The sequence below is a fragment of the Rhineura floridana genome, chromosome 13, assembly GCF_030035675.1.
Source record: "Rhineura floridana isolate rRhiFlo1 chromosome 13, rRhiFlo1.hap2, whole genome shotgun sequence".
NCBI classification, from domain to species: Eukaryota; Metazoa; Chordata; class Lepidosauria; order Squamata; family Rhineuridae; genus Rhineura; species Rhineura floridana.
The window spans coordinates 7,592,517-7,607,630 of NC_084492.1; the positions used below are offsets into that span (position 1 = coordinate 7,592,517).

At 45.2% G+C, this 15,114-nt stretch overlaps 1 protein-coding gene across 2 annotated transcripts in view; it reads left to right on the top strand.

The window, feature by feature from the left end:
- Positions 1-15,114, top strand: part of CPNE2 (copine 2) — a 214,690-nt gene that overhangs the window by 132,867 nt on the left and 66,709 nt on the right. For both annotated transcript variants that reach the window (XM_061593744.1, XM_061593745.1), the window contains exons 5-6: positions 4,812-4,883; positions 8,556-8,639. In XM_061593744.1, the coding sequence (XP_061449728.1) occupies positions 4,812-4,883; positions 8,556-8,639 (156 nt within the window). The remainder of the gene's footprint in view (positions 1-4,811; positions 4,884-8,555; positions 8,640-15,114) is intronic.

The window sequence follows — 15,114 nt, forward strand, 5'->3', positions numbered from 1 at the left end:
GATGCGCAACCTATACTCTGGACAAGAGGCTACTGTAAGGACAATATGGAGAAACCAATTGGTTCCCCATCGGAAAGGGTGTGAGACAGGGGTGTATTTTATCACCCTATTTGTTTAATCTGTACGCAGAACATATCATATGGAAAGCAGGATTGGACCAAGATGAAGGAGGTGTGAAAATTGGAGGGAGAAACATCAATAATTTAAGATATGCAGACGATACCATACTACTAGCAGAAACCAGTAAAGATTTGAAACGAATGCTGATGAAAGTTAAAGAGGAAAGCACAAAAACAGGACTACAGCTGAACGTCAAGAAGACTAAAGTAATGACAACAGAAGATTTATGTAACTTTACAGTTGACAATGAGGACATTGAACTTGTCAAGGATTATCAATACCTTGGCACAGTCCTTAACCAAACTGGAGACAATAGTCAAGAAATGAGAAGAAGGCTACGACTGGGTAGGGCAGCTGTGAGAGAACTAGAAAAGGTCCTCAAATGCAAAGGTGTATCACTGAACACCATAGTCAGGATCATTCAGACCATGGTATTCCCAATCTCTATGTATGGATGTGAAAGTTGGACAGTGAAAAAGGCGGATAAGAGAAAAATCAACTCATTTGAAATGTGGTGCTGGAGGAGAGCTTTGCGGATACCATGGACTGCGAAAAAGACAAATAATTGGGTATTAGAACAAATTAAACCAGAACTGTCACTAGAAGCTAAAAGGATGAAACTGAGGTTATCATACTTTGGACATATAATGAGAAGACCTGATTCACTAGAAAAGACAATAATGCTGGGGAAAACAGAAGGGAGTAGAAAAAGAGGAAGGCCAAACAAGAGATGGATTGATTCCATAAAGGAAGCCACAGACCTGAACTTACAAGATCTGAACAGGGTGGTTCATGACAGATGCTTTTGGAGGTCGCTGATTCATAGGGTCGCCATAAGTCGTAATCGACTTGAAGGCACATAACAACAACAATAATAAATAAATGGGTACTTTTTGTGGACTGGAGTCTGATGTAGTGAACTCTAGTCCACAAAAGCATATGCCGTAATAAATGTTTTGGTCTTTAAGTTGCCACAAGTCTGTCTTGTTAGTTGTTTTTAAGCAAGGGAAATTTCCCTGTTGTCACACCAGCCATGGGACTGTGGATACTCAGCATTTAAAAAATGCCATCTCCCAGAAATGTGTGAAGGCCAGACCTACACTGTGAACTGAATGAAGTGTGCAAATTAAGTGATTTACATAAACCGGAGAGAACATGCAAATTAGGGAAGTTTTCTTCCCAGATTGGCTTCCCTTGCATGACTTGTAGATTTGCCAGCCGTGAGCAGCTGAGGCATTTTTTTTTTATGGAGTGCAAAGCCTCTGTTGGACAGCAGAAGTCCTGAGCCATCTAGCATTTTACAGATGGGAACAGGGGCATGGGGTGCTGATTCTAGGTTTTGGGGGACCATGGGAGAGATGCTCTCAGTGTGCCCAGGGCCAGCATCAAGGGTTGGCATAGTCAGGCATCTGCCTAGGACCCCCACCCTCAGCAGGGGGCCCATTGGCAAGAACCCCCTGGACCTCCTCTTCCTCTTCCTTACTGCAATCTGCTAGCTTGTTCACCTGTCTCTTGCTGTGGTGCAGACCAAGGGTGGTGCTGAGACAGAGGGATAATGTTGTTTATTTATTAGATTTCTATGCCACCGTTCCTCCCAGAAGGAGCCCAGGATGGCAAACAAGCAATAAAACACCAAAAGCATCATTAAAGCATCTTAAAAATAAAACATCTTAAAAACATATTTTTTTTCTTTAAAAAAAACCCTTTAAAAAGCAATTCCAGCACAGATGCAGACTAGGATAAGGTCTCTACTTAAAAGGCTTGTTGAAAGAAGAAGGTCTTCAGTAGGTGCTGAAAAGACAACAGAGATGGCGCCTGTCTAATATTTAAGGGGGGGGAATTCCAAAGGGCAGTTGCCACAGCTCTAAAGGTCTGCTTCCTATGTTGTGTGGAATGAATAAGATATTATCTGCAGGAGGCCCTCACTTGCAGAGCGCAATGATTGACTGGGTACATAAGGGGTAAGACGATGTTTTAGGTATCCTGGTCCCAAACTGTATAGGGCTTTATACACCAAAACCAGAACCTTGAACTTTGCCCGGTAGCTGATGGGCAGCTAGTGCAATTATTTCAGCAGTGGGGCAACATGTTGATGATGTGCTGTCCCAGTGAGCAGTTGCACCACTGCATTTTGCACCAGCTGCAGCTTCCAGACCAACCTCAAGGGTAGCCCCACATAGAGCACATTACGGTAATCCAGCCTGGAGGTTTCCAGTGCATGGACAACACTGGTCAGGCTTTTCCAGTCCAGAAACGGCTGCAGCTGTCTGACCAGCAGAAGCTGGTGGAAGGCACTCCCAGCCACGGAGGTCACCTGGGCCTTTAGCGACAAAGATGGATCTTTACCTGTATTCTGTTGTTAGATGCTGATGCGTTTTTCTTGGGGAATGGTGCTCCGGTATGCCATCTTGAGGCTTCGATGGTTCCCGGGATGCTGCTGTTTCGGTTTTTGGAGTTTTCATTGTCCTTTTTGTTTTGTCCTGTCTTGTTAATATCATAAATAAAAGCAAACAAAAACAAAGATGGATCCAGGAACACCTCCAAACTAGGGACCTGCTCTTTCAGATGGACTATGGCCCCATCCAAAGCAGGCAACTGACTCATTATCCAAACTCGGGAACCACCAACCCACAGCGTCTCCATCTTGCTAGCATTCAGACTCAGTTGGTTGGCCCTCATCCAGCACACCACTGAGTCCAGGCACTGGTCCAGGGCTTGAATGGTGTCTCCCGATTCAGACATTATTGAGAAATAGAGCTAGGTGCCATCCACATAGTGCTGACTCCTTGCCCCAAAGCTCCTAACAGGCACTCCCAGCGACAATAGATACCGCTCCCTGCCTTGCTCATTGGGTCTTTGCGTGGCAAGCAAGCATTGGTGAGGATGAGGTGGTAGCTCTGTGCTAGAGCATCTGCTTTGCATGTAGACAGTCTCTGGTTCAATCCCCGGCGTCTCCAGGGAGGGCTGGTAAAGATTCCCTGTATGTAACCCTGGAGAGCAAGCTAAATGGACTGATGATCTGACTCCGTATAAGGCAGCTCTCTATGTTCCTAGAATGCTGGACTAAATGTATCTTTGGTCTAGGGCCATAGCTCAATGGTACAGCACATGCGTTGTGTGCTGAAGGTTACAAGTTCAACCCTAGACATCTCCAGGTAGGGCTGGGAATGTCCCTGACTGAAGCCCTAGAGAGCAGCTGCCCATCAGTGCAGACAATACTAAGCTAGAATGATCAAGATATACCAAACTGACAAGCTGAGAGTCCCTGATGAAAGGGGAAGGCAAGGGGCCTCCAAAACCTGAGGCTGACCCTGAATGTGTCTCTTTCTCCAACTGCGCCTGCCTGCACGCCACTTGTTATGGCTGCTCATGAAGGAGACCAGGCCGATGAAGGCTGCTGCTCCTTCCCTTCACGCTTTGTGCGGCTTCCCAGCTCGGAGAGAGCAGGTGAACAGGTAGAAACAGTCCAGCAGAGAAAGCTCCAGGGATCGGCAATGCCCCCCCCCCAACTGGGGCATGGGCCTTGGTGGCTACCTGGTACTCCCGCCCCCTCACACCAGCCCTGGGGATATGCTTCTCTGTTCTTATACCAAAGATCCCAGTTGCTATCTCAAGTGCTTCCTACAGTGTGTGGATGGGAACACACTGGGCCTTTCTGCCTGGCAAATGCCCGACTTGACCGCTGTCTGGAGCCAGCTGGGGAGTGTTTTCACCATTGTGTTTTGTTGAATATGAGCGAGATCTGCAATGAAGTGTTGCAGCATAGTTTCGTTGTACCTGTTCATTGTTCTAGTCAGTCAGACATCTCACCCCCCACACACACACATTCAAGGATACCCTGTGCTAGCCTGCCAGATGCTTTGTATTACCACTCGCATCAGCCCTGACCAACATAGCAAATTGTTAGGGGTGAGAGGAATTGTACTCCAAAACATCTGGAAGACATCAGGTTGGAGACGTTTGTTCTGTTCCATTCCCCCTCCCATCCAGTTTTCCAGGTGTTTTTTGTTGGGCAACAGTCAACATTACGTGTCCACTGACCTCACTTAGTCCTTGTTAGGCTGCGTTTGGATTCCTCCTGCAACCCTGCCCTCCCCCCACACTTTGTGGTTTTACCTTAAAAAGAAACAGAAAAATGTTGTTTTGGAAATTCTGGAATTCCCTCAGCTTGCTGGTGCCTCCCTCTACTACATGGGTGGTGCTGTTTTGGCAACATAAGCAATGGCACTCACATCTGAACACTGGAAAGAGAAGGGAAGATTGACGTTGGTTTAATTTATTAATTTAGAGCATTTCTATCCTCCTCTTCAGCCAAAAATGGCCTTCAGAGTGGCCTAGAACTGTCAGTGATAAGGTAGTTCCTGCCTTCAGTCTTGCAACCTAAAAGACATGGCACAAAAGGAAAAGGGATTGGGAGAGAAGAGGAAAGAAGTTCACTCAGGCATTATTTCTTAGTAACAGAGTTCTTGTCATGACCAGATGGAATGGGAAAGATTTGAAGGCGGGGACGAGCCAAAATATGCTGGTCTTTTGGCAAAGCAAATGAAGTTCTGCAGTCCCACCCCTCTCTCTTTCCTGTAGCCTGATACGTTTCCCCACAAAAGAGAGGATTTCTTGGCTCTCCTTCATCCTTTAGGGCTGAAATGTATAACATGTGTGGCTTGCTAAGAATGAATGAAATTGTTTTTCAGATAGCAGCTCAAGAGCTGTCAGACAACCGCGTGATCACTCTTAACATGGCTGGCAGAAAACTGGATAAAAAGGTGGGTATTGGGGGTCTTGTTCCCAAATCCCTTGCAATATATAAATTCATATGGATGCAATACATAACCAATTATGGGATGCTGCAAACGCTTGTTTTGACATCTCAAAGCACGATGCTGAATGCAAAGTATGGGTCAGGTTTGTCAGTGTGATGCAGCAGGGTCCACACACACGTGTGCATGCACACACACATGCAGGCTTTTCTGCCAGTGCTGAACAACTGAAAATTGTGCTTGGAACGCAGTAGAGGTGGGGAGGGGGAAACAGAAACTGGGGAGTTTAACAAGGTACATCAACTTCTCGCCCTTTCCAAACCTCTTCAGTTTCCTTTGGTTTCTAAATTTTTAAGAGCCTGCCTGCCTGTTTTTGTATCATTAGGTCTAGAAACTTGTCATATATTATTAAGGGTGCTTTCACACTGCACTTTATTCCATTTATTTTGACGGTTTCTTACCTGGTAATTTGCGCATTATATTTGAGCTTTCACACGACATACCGGGTAGCTCCGGAATTCTGGTGGAATGTAGTGCAAGTATAGCGCTAATTTCCGCAATAAATGATACCAGAAATAACCAGTTAGCAAGGCTGAGAACCCAGAAGATCGCGGGAGTTTTTCGCTAGACGCTGCTGCTCACATGAGAGGCATCCCAGCATGCAGTGTGTTCCCGCCCTTTAGTAGTGCAGGTTTTTGGGTTTTTTTGCCTGACAAACATCGTACCAGCATTCCGGCATTGACGCAGATAGCAGCAGCATTTCCCCCACACACACAGTCTTGATACAACGAAAACAATTTAAAATGTCAGATCCTAAAGGGAGAGGGCTTGCATGGCGACGGGACAAGATCTTAGACCTCCTACACAGCAGGGAACAGTGTGCATGGGTGAGGGATGAAAACGAGCTGTGTGAAAGACAGTTGCGCAAAATGCCGGTATATTGGCTGAAAAATCTACTGTTCCTTAATGCAAGAGGTACTGCAGTGTGAAAGGGATTTTAGAAATCGGGACAGAAGCGCTACCTTTTTCATCTGTTAAATTAAAGCAAATAAGCCCCATGTGTGAAAGCAGCCTAAATAAAAGAAGAGCAAAGCGTCTCAAATAGCCATATCCTTCAAGAGAGCACATATTCTGTCTCCGGAAGACATGCTGTGTCTGTTTATTGGCATTTGGCTGCTACCCTATTCTCCTTAAGGTGCCAAGAAACAACCTTTTATTTTCCTGAGTTTTTTGGACACCATTTTAATCCTGCTGACTGTTTTATGCTGCTGTTATGATTTTGTGGCTTTTATTTTTTAAAACTGTATTTACTTTTTAATGTTTTATTTTAGTAAGCCTGCCTTGGAATGTGATTGAAGGGCATTGAATGATGGTATAAAAAGACTTCTAAGAAATGAATAAATCTGTACCTATAGAGATGCATGCCCTGTGTGCAGTTCTGAGAAACTCCTGTGCATAAATACACACTTTACTGAAAACAAGCAGCCCTTTAAGAGGCAAAGCTCTAAAAGGCTTTTTGAAAAAGACCGCACAGGAATATTTGTGAAAGTCAGTTTGTTTTCAGGGCTGTTCCACGCAGTGCAAGTCAAGGGTGGTAGCTTTTGCTGTAAGCGGAGCACTCTATACTTTTTAAAAAATCTGCTGGGTATATTTTTTGCTCTGAGACACCTCTGGTCTTTATGTATCCCCACCCCACCCCAGGTACCTAGGATTTATTTTCTGTAACTTTCTTCACAGACAGCCCGCTTAACATTCGAATGCTCATCAGTTCAACCACATGTCTCCATCAGAAAAAAGAGCTGAGGAGAGAGTGTGCAGTTTTCCACAGACAATAGTAAGAAAAGGAAGGGTGAAGCAGGCTCCCCTACGTGCTGCTCTTCCATTCCTGACTGCAGCCTCCATGAGTTACCCACCTCTTTCAAGTATCATCTTATTTGGCAGCTAGACGCAGCTGTTGACTTTTAGGTGGCCCTTTACCTACAGGGCCAGCATCAAGGTTCAGCATGCTTGGGCATGTGCCAAGGGCCCACATGCTGATAGAGTGTTCACTGACAAGACCTGCTTCCATAAGGAGATAGACTCACTAAGAGTTGGGGGGCCATGAAGGGTGGCTTACCCAAGGACACTCCAAAATCTGGAGCCAGAGCTGTTTAAATGGGCCAGCCTTCCCCCAATCTGGTGTCCTTCAGATGTTTTGGACTACAACTCCTATCAGCCCCAGCCAGGTTGGGGAAGGCTGAAATCAGCCAACAGATTGCCACACAGTCCCCAGAGTATCTGCTGAAAGTGTTGAGGATGAGCATTAGGGATCTGCTAGAATTACACCAAATTCAGATTTAGTACCAAATTTTCCATTAAGTTGCTTATTCTGAATAGCTGAGAATTGGATTTTAATGTAATGAATTTTCATGGCTAGTTTTGAAAACTTGACTTTTTTAAAAAAAAATCCACCTCTAAAACATCAGTTGTAAGAATGATAATTTATTGATATTTCCTTTAAAAATATTGATATTTCCTTAAAAATATCTATATTAATATTAATATTTTTCTGAGCGGAAAAAACACAAAGATCTGTAAATGCAGCGGCTAGTGGATACAGAACAAACTCAAATCGATGTCAGCCTGTTTGGTCGAAAGAATGCTTTCCAACTGGCACTGGCCAATGAATCCCATCCCTAACATGCATTTAATGATGGAGCCAGTCTTTTGCATATCGGCACTAGGAATGGGCAAGAATTCCACTGAATTCAGATTTTGCACTGGATTTTTCAATGGTCTGTATATTCTCCAACTTTGTGGAGCAATCTTGTTTGCTCCAAACTTAAGCAGCTTTTCCCCGACACTAGATTTTTCTCTCTTGAACATTCCCTTAAATATATTGTTCCTTGATTTTACTCAGAGCGCAGCACAGCAGTACAGCTCTCTCTCTCTCTCTCTCTCTCTCTCTCTCTCTCTGTCTCTCTCTCTCTCTCTCTGTCTCTCTCTCTCTCTCTCTCTTTCTTTCTTTCTCTCTCTCTCTCTCTCTCTCTCTCTCTGTCTGTCTGTCTGTCTCTCTGTCTCTCACTCACTCACTCACTCACTCACTCCTCTCCACTTGAATAATCCAAGCTCCAAGTGGGGAGGAAGCAAGCCAAGCCTATAATAGCCTATAATTGTGGAGGAGGACACAAAGCCACTTTCCTTTCAAATATCAATAATTCCTTTTAAAATATTGATAGTTCCTTTGAAAATGTCAATATTAATATTGATAGTTTGGAGGAGGGGAAAAATCGGACCTGTAAAAGCAATGGATAGAGGACAAAGAACGAAGTGGAATTGATACTGCCTGTTAGATCAACGGAATGCTTTCGAAACAGCACTGGCCAGCAGAACCCATCCCTAATCGGCACCAACACAGTTTCATTCTCAAAAACATTTGTTGCTTTGGGGAAGTCAAACGGTCTGTAGATGTTTACTGTCTACTTGTGCTTAGTATGTCAAGACTGACAAACCTTCATTTCTTATTCATTCAAATTGTAGCGCCAGGAGAATGCAACAAGAGTCATTAGGTGCTTCAGATTTATAGCTTAAAAGGATAGTCTTTCTCTCTCCTCCTAATGACTACCTGGTGGTGATCTGAGGCAGCTGAACAGGAATCATTTTATAACCGTTACTCTGTTCCCCCCCCCTCCCTTTCAGGACTTGTTTGGAAAATCAGACCCATTTTTAGAGTTTTATAAACCAGGAGATGATGGGAAATGGATGCTGGTCCATAGAACAGAGGTAAGCAGGGTACTTTCTTGGCATTAATGAACTGTCATCCTGAGTGATGCAAATATCAATGTTTTGCAGCAGCATATTGCTCTGTCCATGTTCCACAGTACTGAGAACCTGATCTTTTTTTTTTTAATAAAGAGAAGCTGAGATGTCCCCAAGCACTTAGAAAATTGTATGTGTGTGTGTGTTGGGGATGAGAGAGAAATTTGATTCAGTTGACATTTAAAGCCACATTTCAGCCAGACAAAATCACTTGGGGTGCAAAGCAGGGCTAGTGAGAGGTGTGGCTAGGGAGACTTCCAGGGGCCAGACAGAGAGTCCCTGAGGGCTGCATTTGCTTTTTGAGCCTGAGGTTCCCTACCAGTCTGTGCAAAATCACATGTACTGTGAATGCAAAAATCAATATGACCCCCAAAAAATTCTGCAATGCTGTCTGTAGTGCAACAGTTATATGTAAATAAATAATGTTGAAACCATTTTCTAAATTGGGGGGTTCCAAACTGTGGTCTATGGACCATCAGTGGTCTGCAAGCTTCATTCAGGTGGTCTGCGGTGAGTCTGTGGATTTTGTGATTGATGGTGCATTCATCGCTTTGAATATTCATACTAATTTTTATTGTATTTTTAATGCTTCCTTCATTTCTTATATCGTGTTTTTTTTTAATTATGTGGAATTGCAGTTGCTACAACAGGCAGGAAAATAATAGTCTTGGTGGACCACTTAGACTGTTAGAAATTTTCAAATGGTCCACAGGGAACCACTATTCTAAATCTGTTTAAGGGGGGATGGAGGGATCAAGTCACCTTCCTCCAGAGGAAGGATGATCTCTGCATGATTTTGCAGCAGTCATGGGAGATGTGCCGTTAGTTCTCCTGGGCGCCTTTAAAAGAGGCACCACCAAAAACATCTGAGAGTTGTTCTGGCTGTGCGTCTGGGGTTTGGAAGCTGCTGGAAAAAGTAGCAGAGACAAAACATATTTGCAATATTTAGTTGAGAACTGAAGCTCTTCCTCCCCACCCTAACACAGTTGCATCTGTAGGCTTCAAACTCTACAGCTGAATTCATGAGTATAACATTCCTGGCTGTATGCCTCCTGAGATGATGGTGCCCTTCTGTCAAGGGTTTCTGTTTGAATACACATCTTGCTTTCAGGTGCCTATGGGAGCAATGAAAAGACCTCTTGTCCTCAACTTGTAAAATAAACATTATAGGTACACATCAATGGTCTAATTCACATATTAGTTCTCTAATGTAGGGGTTGCAAACCACCACCGCCCAGTCTGGGAGCCTGATCTTGCCCACAAGCAATCCATCCCATCCCCACCCCCAAGATCTCGTGATTTTGGCAGAGGTGGCAGGAAGGAAAAAGCTTAAGCAGACACAGTGCTGGACTGGGCGGATAGATGTGTGCATGCATCCTGTGTGCGTATGTCCTGTCTGCTGGTAGGCAGCAGCATGAGGAGGCCACACCCATTTTGGGGCACATGCACCACTGGCATGTGCACACATGCATGCACCTCTCACCCAGAGATCCCTCCAGGAACATAGCTGTCTTATACTGAATCAGACGACTGATCCATCTAGCTCAATATTGTTTACACTGATTGGCAGTGGCTCTCCAGCGTTCAGGCAGGGGTCTCTCCCAGCCCTAGTTGGAGATGCTGGGGGTTGAACTTGGGACATTCTGCAGGCAAGGTGGGCGCTCTAGCACTGAGCTGCAGTCCTCCCTCTTTTTTTAAAAAAGGGAGGACATGGAATAGGAAAAGCAAATGGTTTTCTTGCAATAACCTGGCTTCAGTTGTCCATGCTCTGGTAACCTCCAAGTTAGATGACTGCAATGCGCTCTACGTGGGGCTGCCTTTGAAGACGGTTCGGAAGCTGCAGCTTCTGCAAAATGCAGCGGCCAGATTGGTAACAGGGACCAGACGGTTCGAACATATAAAACCGATTCTGGCCTGCTTGCATTGGCTGCCTGTATGTTTCTGAGCTCGATTCAAGGTGCTGGTTTTAACCTATAAAGCCTTACATGACTTAGGACCACAATACCTGATGGAACGCCTCTCCCGATACGAACCCACCCGTACACTACGCTCAACATCAAAGGCCCTCCTCCGGGTGCCTACTCCAAGGGAAGGTCGGAGGACGGCAACAAAGGAGAGGGCTTTCTCAGTGGTGGCCCCCAAATTATGGAATGATCTCCTTGATTAGGTGCGCCTGGCACCAACACTGTTATCTCTTTTGCGCCAGGTCAAGACTTTCCTCTTCTAAAAAGTGTTTTTAAATTTGTATATTTGTATATTTGTTTTTAATGTTTTTAATTGTTGTAAACCGCCCAGAGAGCTTTGGCTATGGGGCGGTATACAAATGTAATAAATAATAACCATAATAACAATAACAATGACAATAATAGTGGTCAGGGTGGGTAAATGAGGCCAGGACTGACCCCAGGCAATCCTTCCTATACAGTAACATATGAATTGGCATTTATGTCAGCACTGTGCCATATGTAGGGATGGATAAGGGTAAAGACACGCTGTTGTGCCTGTTCCAGAGCGTCTCCGCCTCTCTTTGCTGAAAATGGCACACAACATTAGTCAAACTCTGCCACATTTTATGCTAAAACTCTGGTTGGATCAGCTTGAGTGCTTTAAAAAAAAGAACCTTTGGGCAGATTTTGCAACTGATTGGTCGACCAACCTGTTTGTCTTCCAGGTGTGGCCAATGGAAACACTTTGCTGCAGGCTCAGGCACAGACAGTGATTGGCCCAACACTTTGCTGTGGGCGGTCCTGAAAGGTCTGAAGTCAGCAGTGGGGAAGGGAGGTGTGTCCAGCAGAGTGGCTTCAAAACGCAGTCAGAAAAAACAATTCTTGCTGCTTTTGAAGTCACTAGCGTGCCCACAGCCTAAATCTGTCCAGTTCAGTTTCTCTCTGTTTCTCATTTTTTTCAATCCTGAGCTCATTTCTCCATGTTTTGTATCAGTTTCTGGTTTTTTTTAAAGAGCGCTCAGGAAAATTTGTCTGCATTTTAGTGTAAAGTTCTCTGAATATACACATTTTTGCAAGCAATTTTTCCTAACATAATGCATTCTTGTATGTTATATTCACTAGTTATGCATTTTAATGCCCACTTCCCCCTAATTTTTGTACACGTTATTTGGTTGGAGAAGTGCATTGCAAAATTTGGAGAATTTAAAATAGCTGCATTTCAGTTCGTGTGATGCTTTGGGAAGTGTGAATTATGTAGGTTTGCCTTAGAATTCAAACCGAAACGTATTTCTCCCCCATCCTCTGTAGGCAGCCAAGACAGGGGCCATCCTGGAATGCTTGCTTGATTGAGGGGTGGGGTTGCCTTGCCAAGAGCCATTGGGTTGAAGATTCAGCCCTGGTGAAGAAATGGGGTGACCAAACGGAATAGGAGGCATTTTGAAGCTCAGGTATGGACTCGAAATGAGCATAATTCTAGGAGGTGGAAAACAGGCTGCCTAGAGGCAAAGAGGGAGAGCAAGGCCTAAATTGCACTGTTGCGTAGGCAATGGCCAGACCTGACCTGGAAACATTTATAGCTAAGCCAGATCAGGGAGAACCAATAGGCCAGGTATAGCCAACAAGGGGCTTACTAGATATGCTTGGACTCTAACTCCCAGGGCTCGCTCTTAGTAGTTCCGCCGCCCTCAGAATTTCGGGGGACGATGGTGGCCTGGGAGAGGGTATTCTCCGTGGCAGCCTCTAAGTTATGAACTCCCTCCCCACAGAGGTGCATCTGGCAACTTCACCGTACAGTTTTTGGCAAATGCTGAAGATGTACCTCTTTAACCTAGTGGCCAGTCTTTCCCAACCTTTGGGTCCCCAGATGTTGCTGGACTACAACTCCCATCAGCCCCAGCCAGCATGATGTCAGGAATGATGGGAATTGTAGTCCAGCAACATCTGGGGATCCAACGGTTGGGAAAGGCTGCATCTGACATGTGTATTTTTAGGATCCATCCTATTTTTGTGATTTTATGTTGTTTTAATCTATTGTAAGCCACCCTAGGACCTCAGGGTGAAGGGCAGGTACATACTACTACTACTACTACTACTACTACCACCACCATCCCTAGCAAGCAAGATCAATGGTCAGGGATAGTGGTAGGCAACATCTGGAGGGGACATTGGCTACCCCTGCTATAGGCTGTCTGGGCAGTGGAGCCATGCTGCTGCCTGAAGAGCCAGCATGGTGTAGTGGTTAGAGTGTTGGACCAGGTCCTGGGAGACCAGGGTTCAAATCCCCACTCAGCCATAAAGCTTGCTGGGTGACCTTACGCCAGTCACTGCTCCTCAAGCCTAACCTACCCCACAGGGTTGTTGTGAGGGTAAAATGGAGGAGGAGGAGGAGAACCATGTATATCACCTTGAGCTCCTTGTAGGGAAGGTGAGATTAAAATATTAACCTTTTTGCCCTCCGGCCACAAGCCTTCGATGGCTCACGACAAGGGAAACAAACGGCGGACCCTAAGTCTTGGCTAATCCTGACAGATCTTTTATTTAGCAGAAATAAATAAATTAGAAAGTCTCTCATACTGCACACTTACTTGGGAGTAAGCCCCATGCAAATCAGTAGGACATACCTCCAGGAAAATATATAAGATCCTGCTGTTGCCAGATTGTTTTGAGCAAGGTGGACAACCCAAAATTAGAAATATTTATTCTGTTTCTTAAAATGAGGCTTGCTAAGGAAAATGCATCAGAATTGCAGAGCAGTAGTCATGATGAGTAGTCTCACTGCATAAGAACATAAGAACATAAGAAGAGCCTGCTGGATCAGGCCAGTGGCCCATCTAGTCCAGCATCCTGTTCTCACAGTGGCCAACCAGGTGCCTGGGGGAAGCCCGCAAGCAAGACCCGAGTGCAAGAACACTCTCCCCTCCTGAGGCTTCCGGCAACTGGTTTTCAGAAGCATGCTGCCTCTGACTAGGGTGGCAGAGCACAGCCATCATGGCTAGTAGCCATTGATAGCCCTGACCTCCATGAATTTGTCTAATCTTCTTTTAAAGCCATCCAAGCTGGTGGCCATTACTGCATCTTGTGGGAGCAAATTCCATAGTTTAACTATGCGCTGAGTAAAGAAGTACTTCCTTTTGTCTGTCCTGAATCTTCCAACATTCAGCTTCTTTGAATGTCCACGAGTTCTAGTATTATGAGAGAGGGAGAAGAACTTTTCTCTATCCACTTTCTCAATGCCATGCATAATTTTATACACTTCTATCATGTCTCCTCTGACCCGCCTTTTCTCTAAACTAAAAAGCCCCAAATGCTGCAACCTTTCCTCGTAAGGGAGTCGCTCCATCCCCTTGATCATTCTGGTTGCCCTCTTCTGAACCTTTTCCAGCTGTATAATATCCTTTTTGAGATGAGGCGACCAGAACTGTACACAGTATTCCAAATGCGGCCGCACCATAGATTTATACAACGGCATTATGATATCGGCTGTTTTATTTTCAATACCTTTCCTAATTATCGCTAGCATGGAATTTGCCTTTTTCACAGCTGCCGCACACTGGGTCGACATTTTCATCATGCTGTCCACTACAACCCTGAGGTCTCTCTCCTGGTCTGTCAACTCCAGTTCAGACCCCATGAGCGTATATGTGAAATTCAGATTTTTTGCTCCAATATGCATAATTTTACACTTGTTTATATTGAATTGCATTTGCCATTTTTCCACCCATTCACTCAGTTTGGAGAGATCTTTTTGGAGCTCTTCGCAATCCCTTTTTGTTTTAACAACCCTGAACAAGTTAGTGTCGTCAGCAAACTTGGCCACTTCACTGCTCACTCCTAATTCTAGGTCATTAATGAACAAGTTGAAAAGTACAGGTCCCAATGCCGATCCTTGAGGGACTCCACTTTTTACAGCCCTCCATTGGGAGAACTGTCCATTTATTCCTACTCTCTGCTTTCTGCTTCTTAACCAATTCCTTATCCACAAGAGGACCTCTCCTCTTATTCCATGACTGCTAAGCTTCCTCAGAAGTCTTTGGTGAGGTACCTTGTCAAACACTTTTTGAAACAACAAAAGAGCCTTGTGGTACCTTGCCTGTGAGCTGTGCCTATAATCTTTGTGGATCAGAATCCCCCAGCGGTGGCTGATGCCCATTGCGAGTGGTAGGGCAGAAGGAAGGCGGCCAAGAGCGGCTGGAACCAGAGTCGATGCCAGGTCAGTCCTAGTTTGTCCCCGTCCTCCCCTGAGCTCTACAAAGGGCAAGACTGAGACTAAGGAGGAGGAAGCTGGCTGCCAGGGCCACCCCCGGGCTGGTTGCTAGGAAGGAGGCAGGCTGGCAAGTAGGGGCTAGCTGAGGGCAGACTGGGGCTGATGATGCAGTGCCCCATTTGCCCTAATGGACCAGCTTCCAACCCACCATCACATTCATTGTGCTGTCCTCAGTTGGCAGATACCTATCCGCATAGCCTTTGCCAAACGGGCGTCCTCCACTTGTTTT